The sequence below is a fragment of the Littorina saxatilis genome, linkage group LG10 (genome assembly GCF_037325665.1).
Source record: "Littorina saxatilis isolate snail1 linkage group LG10, US_GU_Lsax_2.0, whole genome shotgun sequence".
Classification (NCBI taxonomy): Eukaryota; Metazoa; Mollusca; class Gastropoda; order Littorinimorpha; family Littorinidae; genus Littorina; species Littorina saxatilis.
Genome location: NC_090254.1, coordinates 21,550,532 through 21,567,954, shown reverse-complemented (window position 1 = coordinate 21,567,954; position 17,423 = coordinate 21,550,532). Strand labels below are relative to the sequence as shown.

The 17,423-nt window shown below is 39.2% G+C and overlaps 1 protein-coding gene across 2 annotated transcripts in view; it reads right to left on the bottom strand.

Annotated features, from left to right (window-relative positions):
- Positions 1-17,423, bottom strand: part of LOC138978405 (uncharacterized) — a 78,939-nt gene that overhangs the window by 37,190 nt on the left and 24,326 nt on the right. For both annotated transcript variants that reach the window (XM_070351138.1, XM_070351137.1), the window contains 2 exons: positions 7,135-7,246; positions 1,012-1,248 (listed from right to left, as the gene is read on the bottom strand). In XM_070351138.1, coding sequence (XP_070207239.1) covers positions 1,012-1,248; positions 7,135-7,246 — 349 coding nt within the window. The remainder of the gene's footprint in view (positions 1-1,011; positions 1,249-7,134; positions 7,247-17,423) is intronic.

Sequence of the window (17,423 nt, the reverse complement as noted above, 5' to 3'; positions counted from 1 at the left end):
TAAGCACTCTTATACTATAGGCAACGGCTAAAATTCATAAAGCGTTCAAAGCACTCTAAATATATAATTGACATGTGCAACAAGAGTAAGTCCGAACCATGCGGAATTAATATCCTGGCACCTGAGAGAATGACAACCATATTATGGACAACTACTTCTTCTTCTTCTGCGTCCGTGGGCTGAAACTCCCATGTACACTCGTGTTTTTTGCACGAGTGGAATTTTACGTGGACAACTACAATAAGTGAGAATTAAGCAGAATAAGCTTCCTAACACCTAATGTGAAATACGAATATCATGAACAAACGTTATTTTGACATTTGACTTGTTTTCTTATATTAATCATAGACCAAATAGCCTGGACCGCCAACTCGTCACGTGACCCTTCGAGGTTACAACGCTCAACTTTCAGGGGCGCTTAGCGTCCGGTTTGAAAGGCCAGCGATTCGAAGACAGTGAAAAGAAAGCACGCTCCAGTTATTTGTGACAATGGGAGGTGACAATGAACTGGATTTTTCAAAACTCCAAACTAAACTTAACAAGACTCATCGAAAAACATGTTCCATATGCACTTTAGCTGAGTTTATTTTAGCATTTTCAGAACTTACCTCGGCAACTTCGTCCATGTTTACAATCGACACCGGATATGACATCCCCCTGATTTTTGAAAGGCCATGTAAGCGTAGGTTCCTAAATGCGAGAGGCCGCTACCTCGTAATAGAGAGAAAGAGCGGAGAGAGAGCTAGTTGGCGGTCCAGGATAAATGGTCTATGTATTAATATATTGCATTTTCATTTATTTCTTCTGCCAGCATTATTTTTCCTTGAAGGATTTTAGTCCTTAGCATTAGCTGCAGTCAGTATCTGTGATGTTTTTCAAGACAACAAAACTGCTAATAAAGCGCCAGAAGAAGAGTCATGAGATAACAAATGCTGACACACATACATACACACACACCAACAATACCCAAACACACATTACCTCACATAGCACATTTACATGATCACACACCTTAGACTTCTTCTTCTGGTTGAACTTTTTGTTCAAGTAGTTTGTTGCTTTGCCGTAGTTCTTCTTCAGCTTGTTGCCCAGTGATTTGCTGCTGTCGACCTTCTCTTCGAGTTTTTTCTTCTTTCCGTTCAGAGCGTCGAGCGTGTCTGGATCTTCGTACAGGTTATCTCCCTCCACTGGCTCGTAATCTGTTCCGCTGCTGTCCGTCGACGATTCTGCGTCCTCACCAGAAGAAATCTGCAACAAAACGCAGAGTATGTTTTTGTTGTTGTAGAGCAGACCTGTGCATGACACTCACAAGGTCATTAGGTAAATATACAAAGAAGGTGACTGTATTTCCCAAAAAATAATGATGTGTACAAACGTTTTCAATCAACCCACCTTATAGGTTTCTGTACTCTGTTTTCGGAAGATCGAAAGGCAGAATCTGTTTGCTCACCACTACTAGTAAAATCAGGCCTTCACATGTACAGAACAGGTGTAAACGTTTATGTAACTCTTTACTTTAGCTTGAGACCCCTAATGCAGCAGTGAAATAGTGCTGTACTTCACTGCTGTTTGTGCCCCCAAAATGGAGAATGTAGGGGTAACTTGTAAGGTGAACTACTAACTTTTAGAAACGATACCAACAAGCTACTATATACTCGATACGTATATATCTTGTCAAATTAGAATTTTATCACAGACTTGACTGGCACGAACACCTGTAAGACTAACCAGACAAAAATTCTGCTGTAGTCGTCACCTCATGAATCACTACGAAAGCACACTTTGCGCAAAGGAAACACATTCTTCACAATAACAAAAACACACCCTAAACTTTCACCCACAAAGTACTTGCAGTGTTCCCAAAAAGATCTCTTTTTTTCAACTGCTTTCAGAACATATCAAAAACAACTCTACAAAAATGACTAGAACAGCAATATGAAATGGTCCGCATTTGTAAACCTAAATATACCACTGCAAACAGGAGGTTTACAAAATCAATTCAGAAAACCCCATTGCACTTGTTTAAATGATCTGTGAACACACCCATAAAAATGCACACTGCTCAAGGCTACCTGTCTCTTTATGTGCAAAAGGTGTCTGTGACTCGACCAGGCCAATACAGTGGAACCCCCCCTTTGAAGACCTCAACATTCTGAGAAAATTAAGTCTTGAAAGGGAGTCTTAAAATGGAGGTAAATTTACAAAGGTTATGAACATAAAATCTCAAAAAGCAAGGTCTTAAAATGGGAGAAATCTTGAAAGGAGGGGGGGGGGGGGGGGTGGTCATACAATGGGGTTCTACTGTACATTAAACACAGTAAAGTGGACACCCCCCCCTCCCCCTTTAAGACCTAAAAAATTTGGAAAAAAATCAGGTGTTAAAAGAAAAGAAGTCTTAAAGGTGGTCGTCTACATTTTTGCTTTTTTTTCAATAATCTTATGGTTAGATTTTGCTAAAAAGTTATGTCAGATGATGAATGAACCATGGGGAAAAAAAGTTATAGAAAAAAAAATATATGTAAAAAAAGATTTTATTTTTGGGTAGCGTGACTCACGCTTCCAATATTTTGTTTTCTGTTTGAAGAGAACATGTGCTTTGCCTAAAAATACTGACCAATCAAATTCATGTCACTATGCTTATAGCCACGCCCAAACAAGTGCAGCAACAGTTTGACACTGGAGCGCTGTCCACGCTTTTTTTCAAATGCACGAAATGCACGGGATTTGAGAGGAGTTTTGTGTTTGGCATTTTCCAAATAAGGATATGACTAAGTGCCAAAAGGTGCGCACGAAAAGCGGACAAAGGGGCTAAAAAATAAAAGTTGACAAACACGACTGATATTGTGATTTTTGTTAAGACAACAGATGCTGGAACCCAATTACGAAAAGAAAAGATAAATTTACCCAAATGATTTTACAAATAACGATAATTTTGTTCGTTATATCATTCAAAACGGCACTGAGTCATAGCATTAAGGTTATCTCGCACGTTTTTAAAGCTAGGGCTTTGAAACTTGGCACACAACCAAAGTATAATGACCTCCAGGTATGGTGCACATCACACTAAACAACATTGAATTTCAAGGTCACAGCGAGGTTAAATTTCCTTTGCAAACTGGAAAATTGTCGTTGTCACGTCTTACATGTTTTAATACTAGATCAGTTAGACTTTACATACTTCACATACTTTCAGCATTTTTATAAAACCTCATTAAAAGTGACCTGCTTGTTAATCTTTGTCAAAGTTCAAGGTCACAGCGGGGTCACATCTGGTCCAAATGTGGAATATTTTCAATTTATTCAGCGCGTTTATAGCACGAGCTTTGAAAATACACACAGTTCTAGTGTATAATGTTCACACACGATTAAAGTCTGGTTGAAAAAGTCAAGGTCACAGCAGGGTCGCGTTGAGGTCAAACATATACATTTTTCAATGAGGTTTTCTCATATGTTTTTGAAGCTAGGGCCTTGAAACTTGGCACACTACGCAAGTTAAATTAAACCTCATCAAATTCCAAGGTCACAGTAAGGTTAAAGATCCTTTAAGGATATTTTCTAAAAAAGGTGACCGCCTGGTTAATGTTTGTCAAATTTCAAGGTCACAGCAGTGCCATCTGGCTTAAACTTTGAAAAATTGTCAATTTCTTCAACTAGTTTTATAGTGTTTGAAGTCATTCACACATGATGAAAGTCTGGTTGATAAAATCAAACGTCAAGGTCGCAGCGGGGTCGCATTGAAGTCAGACACATACAATTGTCATTTTCACGAACGCCTTTTAAGCAACACCTTTGAAACTTCACACATTCCAAAGTTTTGATGTTGTTTGGTTATAATCAAAGTGTGGTCAATTTCCATGATTGAGAGCATTCAGAGGGGTCAAGTTGAGGTCACACAAAAGAGATTAAATTGTCGACACAACAGATGAGACTGGCTACCACTGTTTATTTTAATACACTTTTATGCAAATTTTAAATTGTGTTCAACCATATACACCAAACTCACCCAAACTCCTGAAACATCCAAGAAAAGGAAAAATGTGTCCAAGCAAGGAAAAACGCCATTTCTTCAAAGGCTGGAATAACTACAGAGGCAGCCGCGTCATTACACACAATGCAATTACGTCATACATCATACATTTCTATGAGTCATGTTGAATGGAATGGTGGCATGTGCCTCTATTCTAGCTAACAACAAAGCTGAAAAAATGAATATTATCTGTTTGTTTTGTTTGTTTTACCCGTACGAGACCTTTCTGTGACCTTGACATGTGACAAGGATCTACCTTAACTTCTTTAAGTCGGAGTTGAGAGTTGTGTGATGTTTGAAGGCTCTCCCTTTAAAAAAACTGAGATAATGATGCATTTTCGTGTTTTTGATTTGCCCATGTGACCTTGAGATTCGACAAAGGTCAACAAGACTTTAACCGTGTATGGAGGCTATTAAGCCCAAAAATGTGAACTTTCAAGGTTCTTGCTTTGAAAAACTCTGAGAAAAAGGTTATGTTTTTTTTTTTACCCACACGAGACCCTGCTATGACCTTCACATTTCTCAAGGATCAACCTTGAATTCTCCATGTTGAACAATCATTAAGCAAAAGCGTTGTTTGAAGTTTGAAGGTTCTAGCTTCAAAAATCTCTGAAAAAATATGTTTCATCCGTTTTCTGAACCACATGTGACCCAGCCGTGACCTTGAAATCTGACAAGGGTCAACAAGACTTTTACCATGCATGGGGGCGATTAAACCCCAAATGTGTGTGAAGTTTCAAGGTTTCAACTTAAAAAACGTCTGAGAAAAATATACATTTTCCTTTTTGGACAATGTGTTGCACGCAAGACAACACGACAAACGCTCGTGTTATCATTCTTTTACTTTAAGGTCGACTTGCGTGCCCGCTCTTTCGCTAATCTCAATTAAAATTCATCTTAGAAGTTCGGTTTTATTACGCTTTTAATTAAGAAGATTAAACTAAGACAACAAATAGTTAGTTTTACCCATTAAACTCGATAAGGTAGTGACATTTTATGTTGAACGCAAGAAGGTGTCGCACGCAAGATCTGAAAAGATGTTGACGACATAATTTCAACACTTGATAGCGCAATCGTGGTTCGTGATTTCTTCACAAATTTTGAACACAGAATGTGTCACGTGGTTCCGTAAATGAAGTAGATCTTTGTACATGTAAATTTTGTTTTTAAAAGAAAATAACCGTTAATTACCGAACATTTTGTCGCACGCAAGATATGACGAAATTTTCAAATCGTTTTCAAAAATGCTGTTCAAAAGTTCTGCAGTCTTTGCTGGATTACTTGAAAGACAGCAGTTTGATACACCGTTATCGCTTGACGTGTCGACATCAATTCCAGAGTTTTTGAAAAAGAAATTTAGTAAATATCTGCGATTGAAAAATGTATGCCGTGATGACGAATCATCTTGCGTGCGACACCTTAAAATTCGGTTATCGAAAAAAAAAAATTCTCTCGAGATTTAGATTTGACGTTTGGTCTCGTCTGTAAAGCGATGTTTCAGGCATTCAATCAAACTAAATGCAATTCATTTGTGCTTCTTGTTATTTTTCTGTGGCATATTCAAAACACGAGGTATCACGATGTCCTTTTTCAGATGGCCGGTTTTGGCGTTATTTTTGACTTTAAACAAAGATAACTTCAAAACCGTTCAAGTCAGACACACGAAATTATGTCCACTATCTCTTCGCACATTCATCCACACACACACCAATTTTCAGCAGACACACGTTTTTAGAAACATTTTTATTGTAAAACAAAGTCGTCTTCTGTTCTGTGAGCACCTTTTGGCACTTAGTCATATCCTACTATAAGTACTACGCTAGAATACTACAATGAATTTTCAAACGGCTACACTAGCTTCGTCTTTCCTGATCGAAAGGGGATGTATTGTTGATATTTGTAAATAATAGACTCTGCATTTTAATGGTCAAATGGCGATTTCGGTGTAAAAATGAAGACAAGGACCTTTAAACATAGACAAATAAGCATAAGTTCAAAATGAACAGAACGTCTAACAAAAGCAGAGTCCCAAAAAGGGGATTCTTAAAACAGGGGGGAGGAGTTTCAAGGTCTTCAATGGGGGGGGGGGGGGGGGGGGGGGGGCGGGTTCCACTGTTCTACCTCTAGATATGTCCTCGGCTTGAATACATGTGTAAACTAACACTATAAAAAGCTAACAGTAGCAATAGTTCTTTCCCTCAGCACACATCCATTTGAACATCCAAGATTCAACCATGCTTCACATGCGTCCGTTGCACCGTTAATTAAGTTTACCAATATATTTATAACAAATGCTTCCACTGTTCTACCTCTAGATATGTCCTTGGCTTGAATGTGTAAGCTAACAGTATAAAAAGCTAACAGTAGCAATAGTTCTTTCTCTGAGCACACCTCCATTTGAACATCCGAGATTCAAACATGCTTCACATGCGTCCGTCGCACCGTTAATTAAGTTTACCAATACATTTATAACAAATGCTTCTTTCAATGTTTACTGACAAAAAATGTAATCATGTGTCAAAATACTGGATCATCTTCGGGATGCGCTTGTGAAGAAAAGTAGTCCAGGAATTTTTCTCGTCGTATTTGTTTCCACTGACCGTACTGCTCGTACTCTGGACAAGCAAGCTTACAAAATACGGCGAAATCGTATGGGTTCCCAGGTCTGCTCTAGATGTGTCCTTGGCTTGAATGTGTAAGCTAACAGTATAAAAAGCTAACAGTAAGAATAGTTCTTTCCCTGAACGCACCTTCCCCCCCCCCTCCCCCATTTATTTTACCCTAATCCCTGCCCCCTAGCCACCACTCACCTTACCCCTGCTGATATTTAAACTCCAACATCTCAAGTTTTAAGCCTTTTTCCCCCTCCTCCCACAAAAAGGTTCTCATCAATTTTGTCACCCTCTATTGTACAAAAAATCTCAACTGTTTGTGCCACAATTTCAACAGAATCACTCAAATCAACCCTTCCATTTAATTTGTCTCTCCTCCGAAATTAACTGCTCATTTTGCACATTCAAAAACAATCTCAACTGTATATATATACAAGTTCAGTTGAATCAACTCATTTTCTTTTTATAAATCAAAGAAACCTGAACTGTACTTACCACAATTTCAACAGAATCGTTCAGATCATCTCCTCCATTGGCTTTGATCACTTTTACTGATGTGTGAATGTCTTTCTTCTTCTTGTCGCTGCCCTGCTTTCCCCTCTCTTTCCTGCATCAAACAGATAGGGAACAAAAGTTAACTCAAACTTTAAAGACCTGAGGAAATGCAGGATTTCTTTTTTCTCTTCCCTTTTGCAATTTGTCTGAGATGAGGCCGGGCTGGTTGATGGATGATGTGGTCAACGGCTGTCTTTACATCTTCAGTGGTTTACTGTGGGAAATATTATAAAACCACCTCTTTCTTTAATGAAAGTACGGCTGTAAGAGAGAGAGAGAGAGAGAGAGAGAGAGAGAGAGAGAGAGAGAGAGAGTGTGTGTGTGTGTGTGTGTGTGTGTGTGTGTGTGTGTGGGCGTGGTGTGTGTGTGTGTGTGTGTGTGTGTGTGCGTGCGTGTGTGTGTCACTGTGTGTGCGTGTGTGTCACTGTGTGTGTGTGTGTGCATGTGTGTGCATGCATGCGTGTGTGTGTGTTATACCCAGAGCCCATACTATCATCACGAGGAATTAAACAGATTGTCCCTCATGTTTCCTTCTTCAATCTTCTGTCTTTATATAATCCTCAACTGTTTTCAACTGAACCAAATGTTGGACACCCACACGCCCGTTATCAGAAGAATTTCAAACTTGAACTGAAATCTTTCTCCTAACACAGACAAAATTGGCACAAAAATGCTCTAAAATAGAATTTTTACCTAGTTTTCAAAATAAAGACTGTTTTTTTAATGCAAGAACACATCTACCTTTGGCTTCTTGCTGTGAAAGTATTCTCCAAGATAAACCAGGTGTCTACATTAGTAAACCTTGAGTTTTGCACATTACAACAAAGGAAATGAAAAGATAGAGGAGGAAATTGCACTGAAGTGCATGCATATCAATCTCAGATACATGCATCTGTCTGTTTCAAGGCAGCATCCAGAGCTAGGACACAGTTTGTGCAACAGCAAAAATCTTGAATGACTGGCAAGTGGTGAATGCCCCCCAAAACAAGCCGGTAAATCTGCACACCTTGCATTCATACCTGCCATTCCATTGTTTATTTTTCACCCCCCCCCCCTTTTTTTTATTTTTTTTTTAAATGTATTTTACAATCCTCATGCACAGCTTTAGCAAACAAGAACAAGTTTGAGCAGAAACTAAAGGTCAGGAAAAAAGAATTGAAAAACTGGATTTTGTTCGATGCAGTTGTGGCAATGCCAGAATCAACAGTTCAAGAATGCAGTGACGCTAGGTCACTGTGTTCCATTTCCTGTATCTTATGTAACTGATGTTGTACTCCTTGCTGAAAAAAGATTGTGCTACAGTAGTACATCATGCACATGTACGCTGATTCCTTGGGAGAAATAAGACCTAAGGAGCTGAGACTAAACAACACCAGATTGTGCAGATGCAAAAGAACTGTACAGTGGAATTTAACCCCCTTTGAAAGATCAACCCCCCCCCCCCCCCCGCCCCCATTAAGTAAATCTTTACCTAAATGCTTTTTCAGAATTTCTGTCTATAAATACTGAAAATGTACCTGCATTTTAAGACTCCTTCCTTTGTTATCAGATGATTTTTTAGACTGTTGTACTAGGTCTTAAAAGGGGGGGTTAACCACTAAGTCAATACCATACACATCATTGTAGTTTACTTTATGCCAGTGGCAGTTTTCAACTTTTCATTGCAAGATACTCAGGTAGGTTTTCAATGTTCAAGGTAAAACACACAAGGACGTATCGATCAAACAGTAAACTGAGAGAGAAACATAATATCTGCAGCAGCTGCAGCACTCCAATCAAATCATGACATGCAACTGTACCTGGCTTGACCTGCCTCGAGGCAGAAAAACACAACCTCTGCTGCACTTTTGCTGCAGCTGCCAAGTCAAAATCTCCGACACCTGAATTAAATCTGCATGCCTGGTTGCTTCTCAAAGTCCCCCCCCCCCCCCCCCCGAAAAAACTCTGAACATACAGGTGAAAAACCCGAACTGAACTGGTGCACATGCCAGGTGAAAACCTTGGAGACCTAATTGGCCTCAACCGGCATGCCTGACTGCCTCTCAAAGCGCCCCTCCTTTTTACATTTAGTCAAGTTTTGACTAAATGTTTCAACATAGAGGGGGAATCGAGACGAGGGTCGTGGTGTATGTGTGTGTGTGTGTCTGTCTGTGTGTGTGTGTGTGTAGAGCGATTCAGACCAAACCACTGGACCGATCTCTATGAAATTTGACATGAGAGTTCCTGGGTATGATATTCCCAGATGGTTTTTTTCATTTTTTCGATAAATGTCTTTGATGACGTCATATCCGGCTTTTTGTAAAAGTTGAGGCGGCACTGTCACACCCTCATTTTTTAATCAAATTGATTGAAATTTTTGTAAAGCAATCTTCGACAAAGGCCGGACTTTGGTATTGCATTTCAGCTTGGTGGCTTAAAAATTCATGAATGACTTTGGTCATTAAAAATCTGAAAATTGTAAATAATTTTTTTTTTATAAAACGATCCAAAATTACGTTAATCTTATTCTTCATCATTTTCTGATTCCAAAAACATGTAAATATGTTATATTCGGATTAAAAACAAGCTCTGAAAATTAAAAAGATAAAAATTATGATCAAAATAAAATTTCCGAAATCGATTTAAAAACAATTGCATCTTATTTCTTTTTGGTTCCTGGTTCCAAAAACATATAGATATGATATGTTTGGATTAAAAACACGCTCAGAAAGTTAAAACGAAGAGTCAGGTACAGAAAAGCGTGCTATGCAGCACAGCGAAACCACTACAGCGCTAAACAGGCTCATCAGTTTCACTGCGTTTTGCACGAGCGGCGGACTACGGTCCATGTGAAATAATGCAGTGCGTTCAGTTTCATTCTGTGAGTTCCACAGCTTGACTAAATGTAGTAATTTCGCCTTACCCGACTTGTTCTTTCTTCTTCTTGTCGATCACAAGTCTATTCAAATGATAATAGTCAGCGCTCCTCCCAAAAGAGCTGAGACTGATTTCAGACAGCAATACCACTTGCAGACAGAGAAACTGTTGAATGATCCCCTTGGAATTTTATAAGATAGCAGTCCGACTTCTCAAAATAGATATGCAACAAGAGACTGCAGGTGAAAAAAACTAGAACGAAATAGTTCTCAAAATAGAGTTGAGCACAGGTAAATCGAATACCGGTGAAAGTTAGAAACCTAACAAATGCAAGGTATCCAGGAGGTGGGCGGTTAGTACACTGATAGTGAAGTGATTCACTCTTTCTGTTGGTACTAAACAGATAGTGCAAGTCTTTAGTTAGATGCATCAGTGTCTTCGAGTCACTGTCTGCTGTTGAAGCTCTACAAAATCTTTAGAACTGCGTACTTTAAAAATTAAGAATCTTATCTTGCAACAACAATCTGAATAATGAGAATACTATCATGCTACTGCGTCATTTTAATTTTTGGGAAGAGCTGTTACCCTGAAATGATCAGTGTAGCATGTGCTAAGACTAAGAGTGCAAAAGAAGGAGAAACAAGAAAATCTTTAGTTTATGTATGATATTTTGGTGTATATGCAGATATTTTACTAATTTCTTACTCTGAAATGAGTGTATTGTGTGATAAAAGAAATCAAAAGAAGGAGAAACAAGCAAATCTCAATATATAATATTTTAGTTTATCTATTGTGCTGACAGAACAAAAGGAAGTGCAAGGAAAGTTAACAAAAATCTATGGACAAATTATTCTGTCAGTTTTATACTTAAACACGAAACCAAATTTCAACACTAAAACAACATCTGCGTCTGTGTCTGCATGTGTCAATATAAAAAAGATACCACAATCTTGTGCCTGTGCAGCATAATGCCTTCAGTACCAAATGCACCTCCTTTGAAAAAGAGACAGGTGTCAGATACAGGTAGGTAAACGAAGGCAGCAGGTAGACAGAGAGTGTTGTACAGGTAAAAAGAAGCATCCCCTAAGGGAGGACCAAACAATGGCTAGTAGGGGCCACAAATTGGTTGCACCTGTTTCCAATCCCCACGACCCATCCTCAAGGTTAATGCTAAGAGAAGGCCCATTGACTGCATAGATCAGTTCTGGACATTTTCATAGTGCTCTTCAGTTAAAAGATCTTTCTTTATTTGGTGTTTAACATCATTTTCAACCACGAAGGTTAATATATCGCGACGAGGGAAAGGGGGGAGATGGGATAGGGGAAAGGGGGGGAGGAAGATGGGATAGAGCCACTTGTTAAGTGTTTCTTGTTCACAAAAGCACTAATCAAAAAATTGCTCCAGGGGCTTGCAACGTAGTACAATATATGACCTTACTGGGAGAATGCAAGTTTCCAGTACAAAGGACTAAACATTTCTTACATACTGCTTGACTAAAATCTTTACAAACATTGACTATATTCTATACAAGAACCACTTAACAAGGGTAAAAGGAGAAACAGAATCCGTTAGTCGCCTCATACGACATGCGGGGTGCAGAGAAATAAGGATGTGGAAAAGAAGACTTTTGGTAAGTGAAATAAAGGTGATGGATCCAGTCAGGTAGAAATAAGACAACAAGAAAAGAATTGGAAAACTGCAGGGAATAGTAGGGAGAGTTTTCTTGGAAGGAAATATAGGTGAAAGGACTGGTAAGGCAGAAATAAGACAAAAGAAGAGAAGAAACAGAACCCTCAGTCGCCTCTTACGACCTGCTGGGTAGCATCCGGTAAATTCTTTCTAGTCCCAACCAATATGGGACTCCCCCTATCCCGCGGGGGGTAGTTAAAAGATGTCCTTGTTTTGGTGGTTTTACTTTGTTTGCTTGTCTGTTTACTTCTTTGTTATAATGTTAATGTTTCTTTGTGTGTGTCAATTGATTACAACCTAACCAGTATCTGAAGTTTTTGGACAGTATAAACCATCACTCAATTTATAAGAACAAAAGTGTTTGTTTTTTTTGTGTGTGTGAAAAAATCAACAGTGAACACCACTCACAGTAGCTGGTCATTGTCAATAAAACACTAATGGCTGCTTCATTGAGTATTTCTTAGAATTATTTTTTTCATTACTCTAGACAAAAATTAATTCACAAACAAACAAAAACTGTGAATAACAAGACAAATCTGAATTAAGCCCCCTCCCCTACCTCCTTTCTAAAGAGTTATTGATTCCTGCTTATTTTCATTTCTAATTTTAGGATTTAAGCATGATAAAAGAGTAGGCAATGTAAAGTCTATTCTCAAGGCTTCCATGCCACACGAAGTTCAAGCAGATTTAAATTATGATGCCATGTACAAATCCCTTTCCTACAAGACAAAAAATGATTAATCAAAAGAGCAGAACTCTTGATCTCAACTTAATAATGATCATCCTCTCTAATTAGCCTTGAATCACCCTCATTAAAAAGGTCATACAGTAAAGGTTATCAAAAGTGTATCTATAATCATGCCAAATTCTCCCTAAGTGGGAGCAACAGTGAGGAGAGGGAAGAAAGAGTTTCTGAGAATTGGCTACACCTGTTTTCTCTAATACTCAGGTGCATTTATAGGGCAGCCAGGTACATAATCATATGTGGTCTGCAAGTAAGTCTTTAGAGATTACATACTCCAGAATCTGTCAAGAACGGAGAGAAATGTAAGTGAAACCTGAAATTTATAATGCAGGAAAATGTTAGCTGTGCATTTGGGTCAGCTTATCAGGATACAGAACTGGAATCTTCAAGAGAATGGTGTGTGTGTGTACGTGTGTGGGTGTGTGTGTGTGTACGTGTGTGGGTGACAGACACCGCCTGTTCAATTACACAATTTGCAATTCAGGGATTAATGACAATTTCCAACAATGGACAAGCTGAGTCAATAAAATCCCACTTTTTGAGATCCTGCATTTGCAATGAAAAGAACATTCTTTCCCAACGTGTTATCTTACAAAGGGTGCATTATAATTATGTTACAGCTAACTGATAAAATATGAGACTCCAAATACAAACCAAAAGACACGGCAGTTATATCCTGTTTACAAGGAAAAGGGAAAACATTTTTGAGTCTCAAATTTATTTCGTGACTGAAAGATCTGATCTCAATAGGCCCATCCTGGTAACCATTAGAAACAGGTGTAACCTTGTTGTAGTAAAAAAGAAGCCGTGCATGTGCTTGCATTCACACACATGCAGCCACACACATGCACGCACCACGTACCCACAGGCACACACCAAGAACAATGTCCCTGAGGTTTCTTTACAAATTTCCTGTAACACACTGCACTCTGACTATAAATCTCACGCACACAATCTATAAAAAAAATTGTTTTAAATAGCAACCCTGCATAATTGCCCAAAGTAGCTGGGTTAATAAATCACAAGACCCTTGAATTCTTCCAAGATAAACACTGCCACCACTGGAAGACCTTAGCTCTGTTTACAAGCTAAAAATCACTCTTACCCTGGACCAAAAAAAATGTACAGCTGAGTCTCTTGCTGTACAACTCAGTTACACTTAGTGTTTGTTCATTTGGTTTTGTGCGAGTTTTTTTGTGGGTTTTTTTTGGGTGTGGGGGGGGTGGGGGTGTGTTAAGTGACAGACCTTCACAAATATGAGAAAATATGGCCTTAAAATGGAAGGAGTTTAAAAATGGAGATACATTTACAGAGGTAAAAACACTGGAACTCAGAAAATATCAACTCTTCTAAATGTGTGTGTGTGGGGGGGTCTCACTGTCTGTAGAACATCAGCGGACACCATTGGTAACTTGCTTTAACGGGCAACAACAAAAGAAGAAGAAAAACAACAAACTAACAATGGGTGTCACCGTGTGTATGTGGTGTATGACATTTAAGACATCAAGGTTGTCAATTCAGGTCAATATGGGTATTGCTTATGCACATGAATATTTACTGGCAGCAAACAGGTTAAATGGGATGGGGAGATCTTAAAAGAGGACGTTTTATAGGCCAGATTAAAGTATCACTAAGACAAGTTAATAGTCATCTGTGAACCAAGCCTAATTCTAAAGGCCAATACTATATTACAGCACTGAAATCCCACTCCCAGTAATTCCCTCAAGCTCAGTGTGGCCATGAAGTCAATTTATTTGTTTGCCCCAATTTCCTGCTTGTCTTTTCCTTCTTCCTAAAAGCCTCTCAACAGATGTTTTCTAGTACACAAGTTCACCCAATCCCTATTGTGCCGCGCCCACTCTCCTGCATTCTCTCTCTCTCTGGCATTGTTATGTGGCTTATGCCTGAAACCACAATGCTAAGGACCCACAGAAAAGGGGCAAGTATGCCAAATACGCAGTTTGATACTGATAGAGCTGTCGGTGTACATTTTTGTTGTGTGAATTATGGGGGTTTCTGACTTTTTTCTTCTTGTTTATTTGGGTTGATTTGAGTTGGATTTTTCATCTCATGACTGTTGAAAACTTTCACTGGGACAGTCCAGTGGTCACGGTAATAGGCGGAACGAATCAAAATCAGCTTTTTTCCAATCCGGGGCCTAGCTAGCTCCCACTCTAATCCCTGCCCCCCCTCCCAAACACTAATACAAGCAAAAAGAGAGAAAGATACAGACTGACAGATGGACAGGGCTGATATTGATAGATAGAAGCATATTATTGTAAAATCAAAAGATCTTCAGCACACCTGTGGGTGCGCATGTAACACACACACACACACACACACACACACACACACAGATGAAGACACGCTTGCACACAACACAGCAGAGGCTTGGTTGAAACTGTAACATGCCATACCTAAACTGTCATTCTTTAAACACTGCTCATCACATTTCATTTAGCTGGTTAACCTTACAAGGACTGCACCCAGGCAACTGCATTGTGTAATTATACCCACAGCACGACAAACCCTGAGGGTGTGTGACTAATGTAGACAATGACGTTTAAATACAAGCTGAAGTTTTTCCTGATGAGGCATTAAAACTGAACCCCCCTAAAGTGTTGGTAAAGAGAAAAGGGTTGTAGAACTACGCAGGCGGTACAAATTAATCCAACACCTACTGTTGGCAGGAGAGTTTCTCCTTTAAAATACCAATTAAAGGTGAAAGCAAAAAACAGACAAATAGACAAATAAAACCCATTGTAATGAAGCCCACTAACAATGTTTTTACTTCAACCACAGATGTACGGAGTGAAGATTCATCTTTTAGCTGTGTCTAAAAGAAAGGGATTGATACAATTTTCAATTCAAAAATGTTAAAACAAATGAAGATATTTGCTTGAGTGCGTGTCCTAGTTGTGTGTTTCGAAATGTTCGTGCGAAGAAATTCTGAATAAAATTTTGTTTAAACCAAATGAAGATATAATAATTATCTACTATATTTAATAAAAAATATTTCAATGATGGATTGATTTATTCCGGTGAAATAATCAGCAGTGTCCCATCAGTATCATGACCGCCAACAAGAGGCCAAAGATATCCAAGAGTTCTCCTGTTGGCAGGAGTTTTTGTATAGCATTATTCTTCTTCATATATGTCACCAAATAATGAATCTATTCACCGTCAGTGACAGTACTGTCAATGTACTGGAAAAGCAAACATTCCTGTATTTACTGATAGGTCAAGATAATGCCAGTGTTTCATCCCCGGACCAACTTGTCTACATAAATGCCAGGTATGCAACTCTCGGACATATGAACAAATACCTACAGATGTACTAAAACTATCAATACTTGTACAATACAATCAAACATTTTCGTATTTGTTTACACCGTCAAGACAGTATACGTTTCTCTCAAAAACATGCCCACCAATGAATGTATGCCAAGTGTATTGTGTTTCTTCATGGGGGGAGAGGGGGCCCGGGGGTGTGCGCACATGAAATGACCAACATCCTATGTAAGCAAAACATTTCTGTATTTATTTACACGGTCAAGACAACATGCGGAGCACATGTACACATGCATGCCAAGAACGCAAGCCTGCTGGCTACAAGTTGGGCAAGCCAAACAATCCTGCTGCCCATTGTCTGCGTGAGTGTGTGTGTCAGACCTGCTTTTCTTTGCACACCTTTACAGAGAAAAGGTCACATCAACACCATTAGCTTAGCATCACTGAACCTAAGGTCAACACAAGGCTGAGGAGGAAAATGGAGGGAAAGGGAATGGTGAACTTAGTGTAGGGATTCTGTAGGGGCTCGAAGACAGTTTAAAAAAAAAATTCTTTCTCTACTAGCTTCCCTGGCAGTCTCTCCTTTTTCAACTTAACTCTACGACAACATTTATCACCAGTGCTGGACTGATCGTGCGAACGCCAAGAAGAAGAAGAACTTAACTCTCTCTCTCTGACTGTCTGCCTCTCTATCTCTCTCTCTGTTTGTCTCTCTCTCTCTCTCTCTCTCTCTCTTAACTGCCAACAATGCACCTTTTTGCATCAGCAAATCATTTCCCCTTATCAAGGCCATTATAACCGCTTAAATGTGAACATTCTACTGAAAATATATAAATGATTTCCAAATCACCCAGTCATGCATGCCCCACTTCCTACAACCCATCACCACCCCCCCCCCCCCCCAAAAAAAAACCAACCCACACACACAACCAAAAATACCCACACACAACAACAACAACAAAACACACACAAAAACAACAACCACACAAACACTTCTGTGTTTTTATGCCTCAATGCTGGCCTTAAATCCTTATAACAAAACCTTGACAAGAACTTGGCTGAATGCATCAGTGCACAGGCAATCACCGGGCATCCACAGGTACACACGACATTCAATCATATTATTCAACGCTCTGACCTCAGGTGTCTGACATTATCACCATCAAAATGTAGCTAATGGTCCTTTTAATTGCTTGATGCTCGTACTGATTGTAAGGAATGCTTTGAAGTGACTTCACATGCCTGAGAACAAAGATGTTTGAAGTTGAACATTTTCTGTCTTGTTAATGTTAACAGTTCTTCTTCGTTCATGGGCAGAAACTTTCACATTCTCTCATGTTTTGCAGAGTGGACTTTTATGTGTATGACCGTTTTTACCCCACCATTCGGCAGCATACGCCGATTTCGGGGTAAGCATGCTGGGTATATTTTTGTGTTTCAATAACCCAACAAACTCTGACATGGATAACAGGATCTTTTCCGTGCGCACTTGGTCTTGTGCTTTCATATATACATGCACGAAGGGGAATAATTAAGGCACTAGCAGGTCTGCACTTAGTTGACCTGGGAGATCTGAAAAATCTCCACCCTTAACCCACCAGGCGGCCGCTGCCAAGATTAGAATTCACAACCTTCCGATTAGGAGGC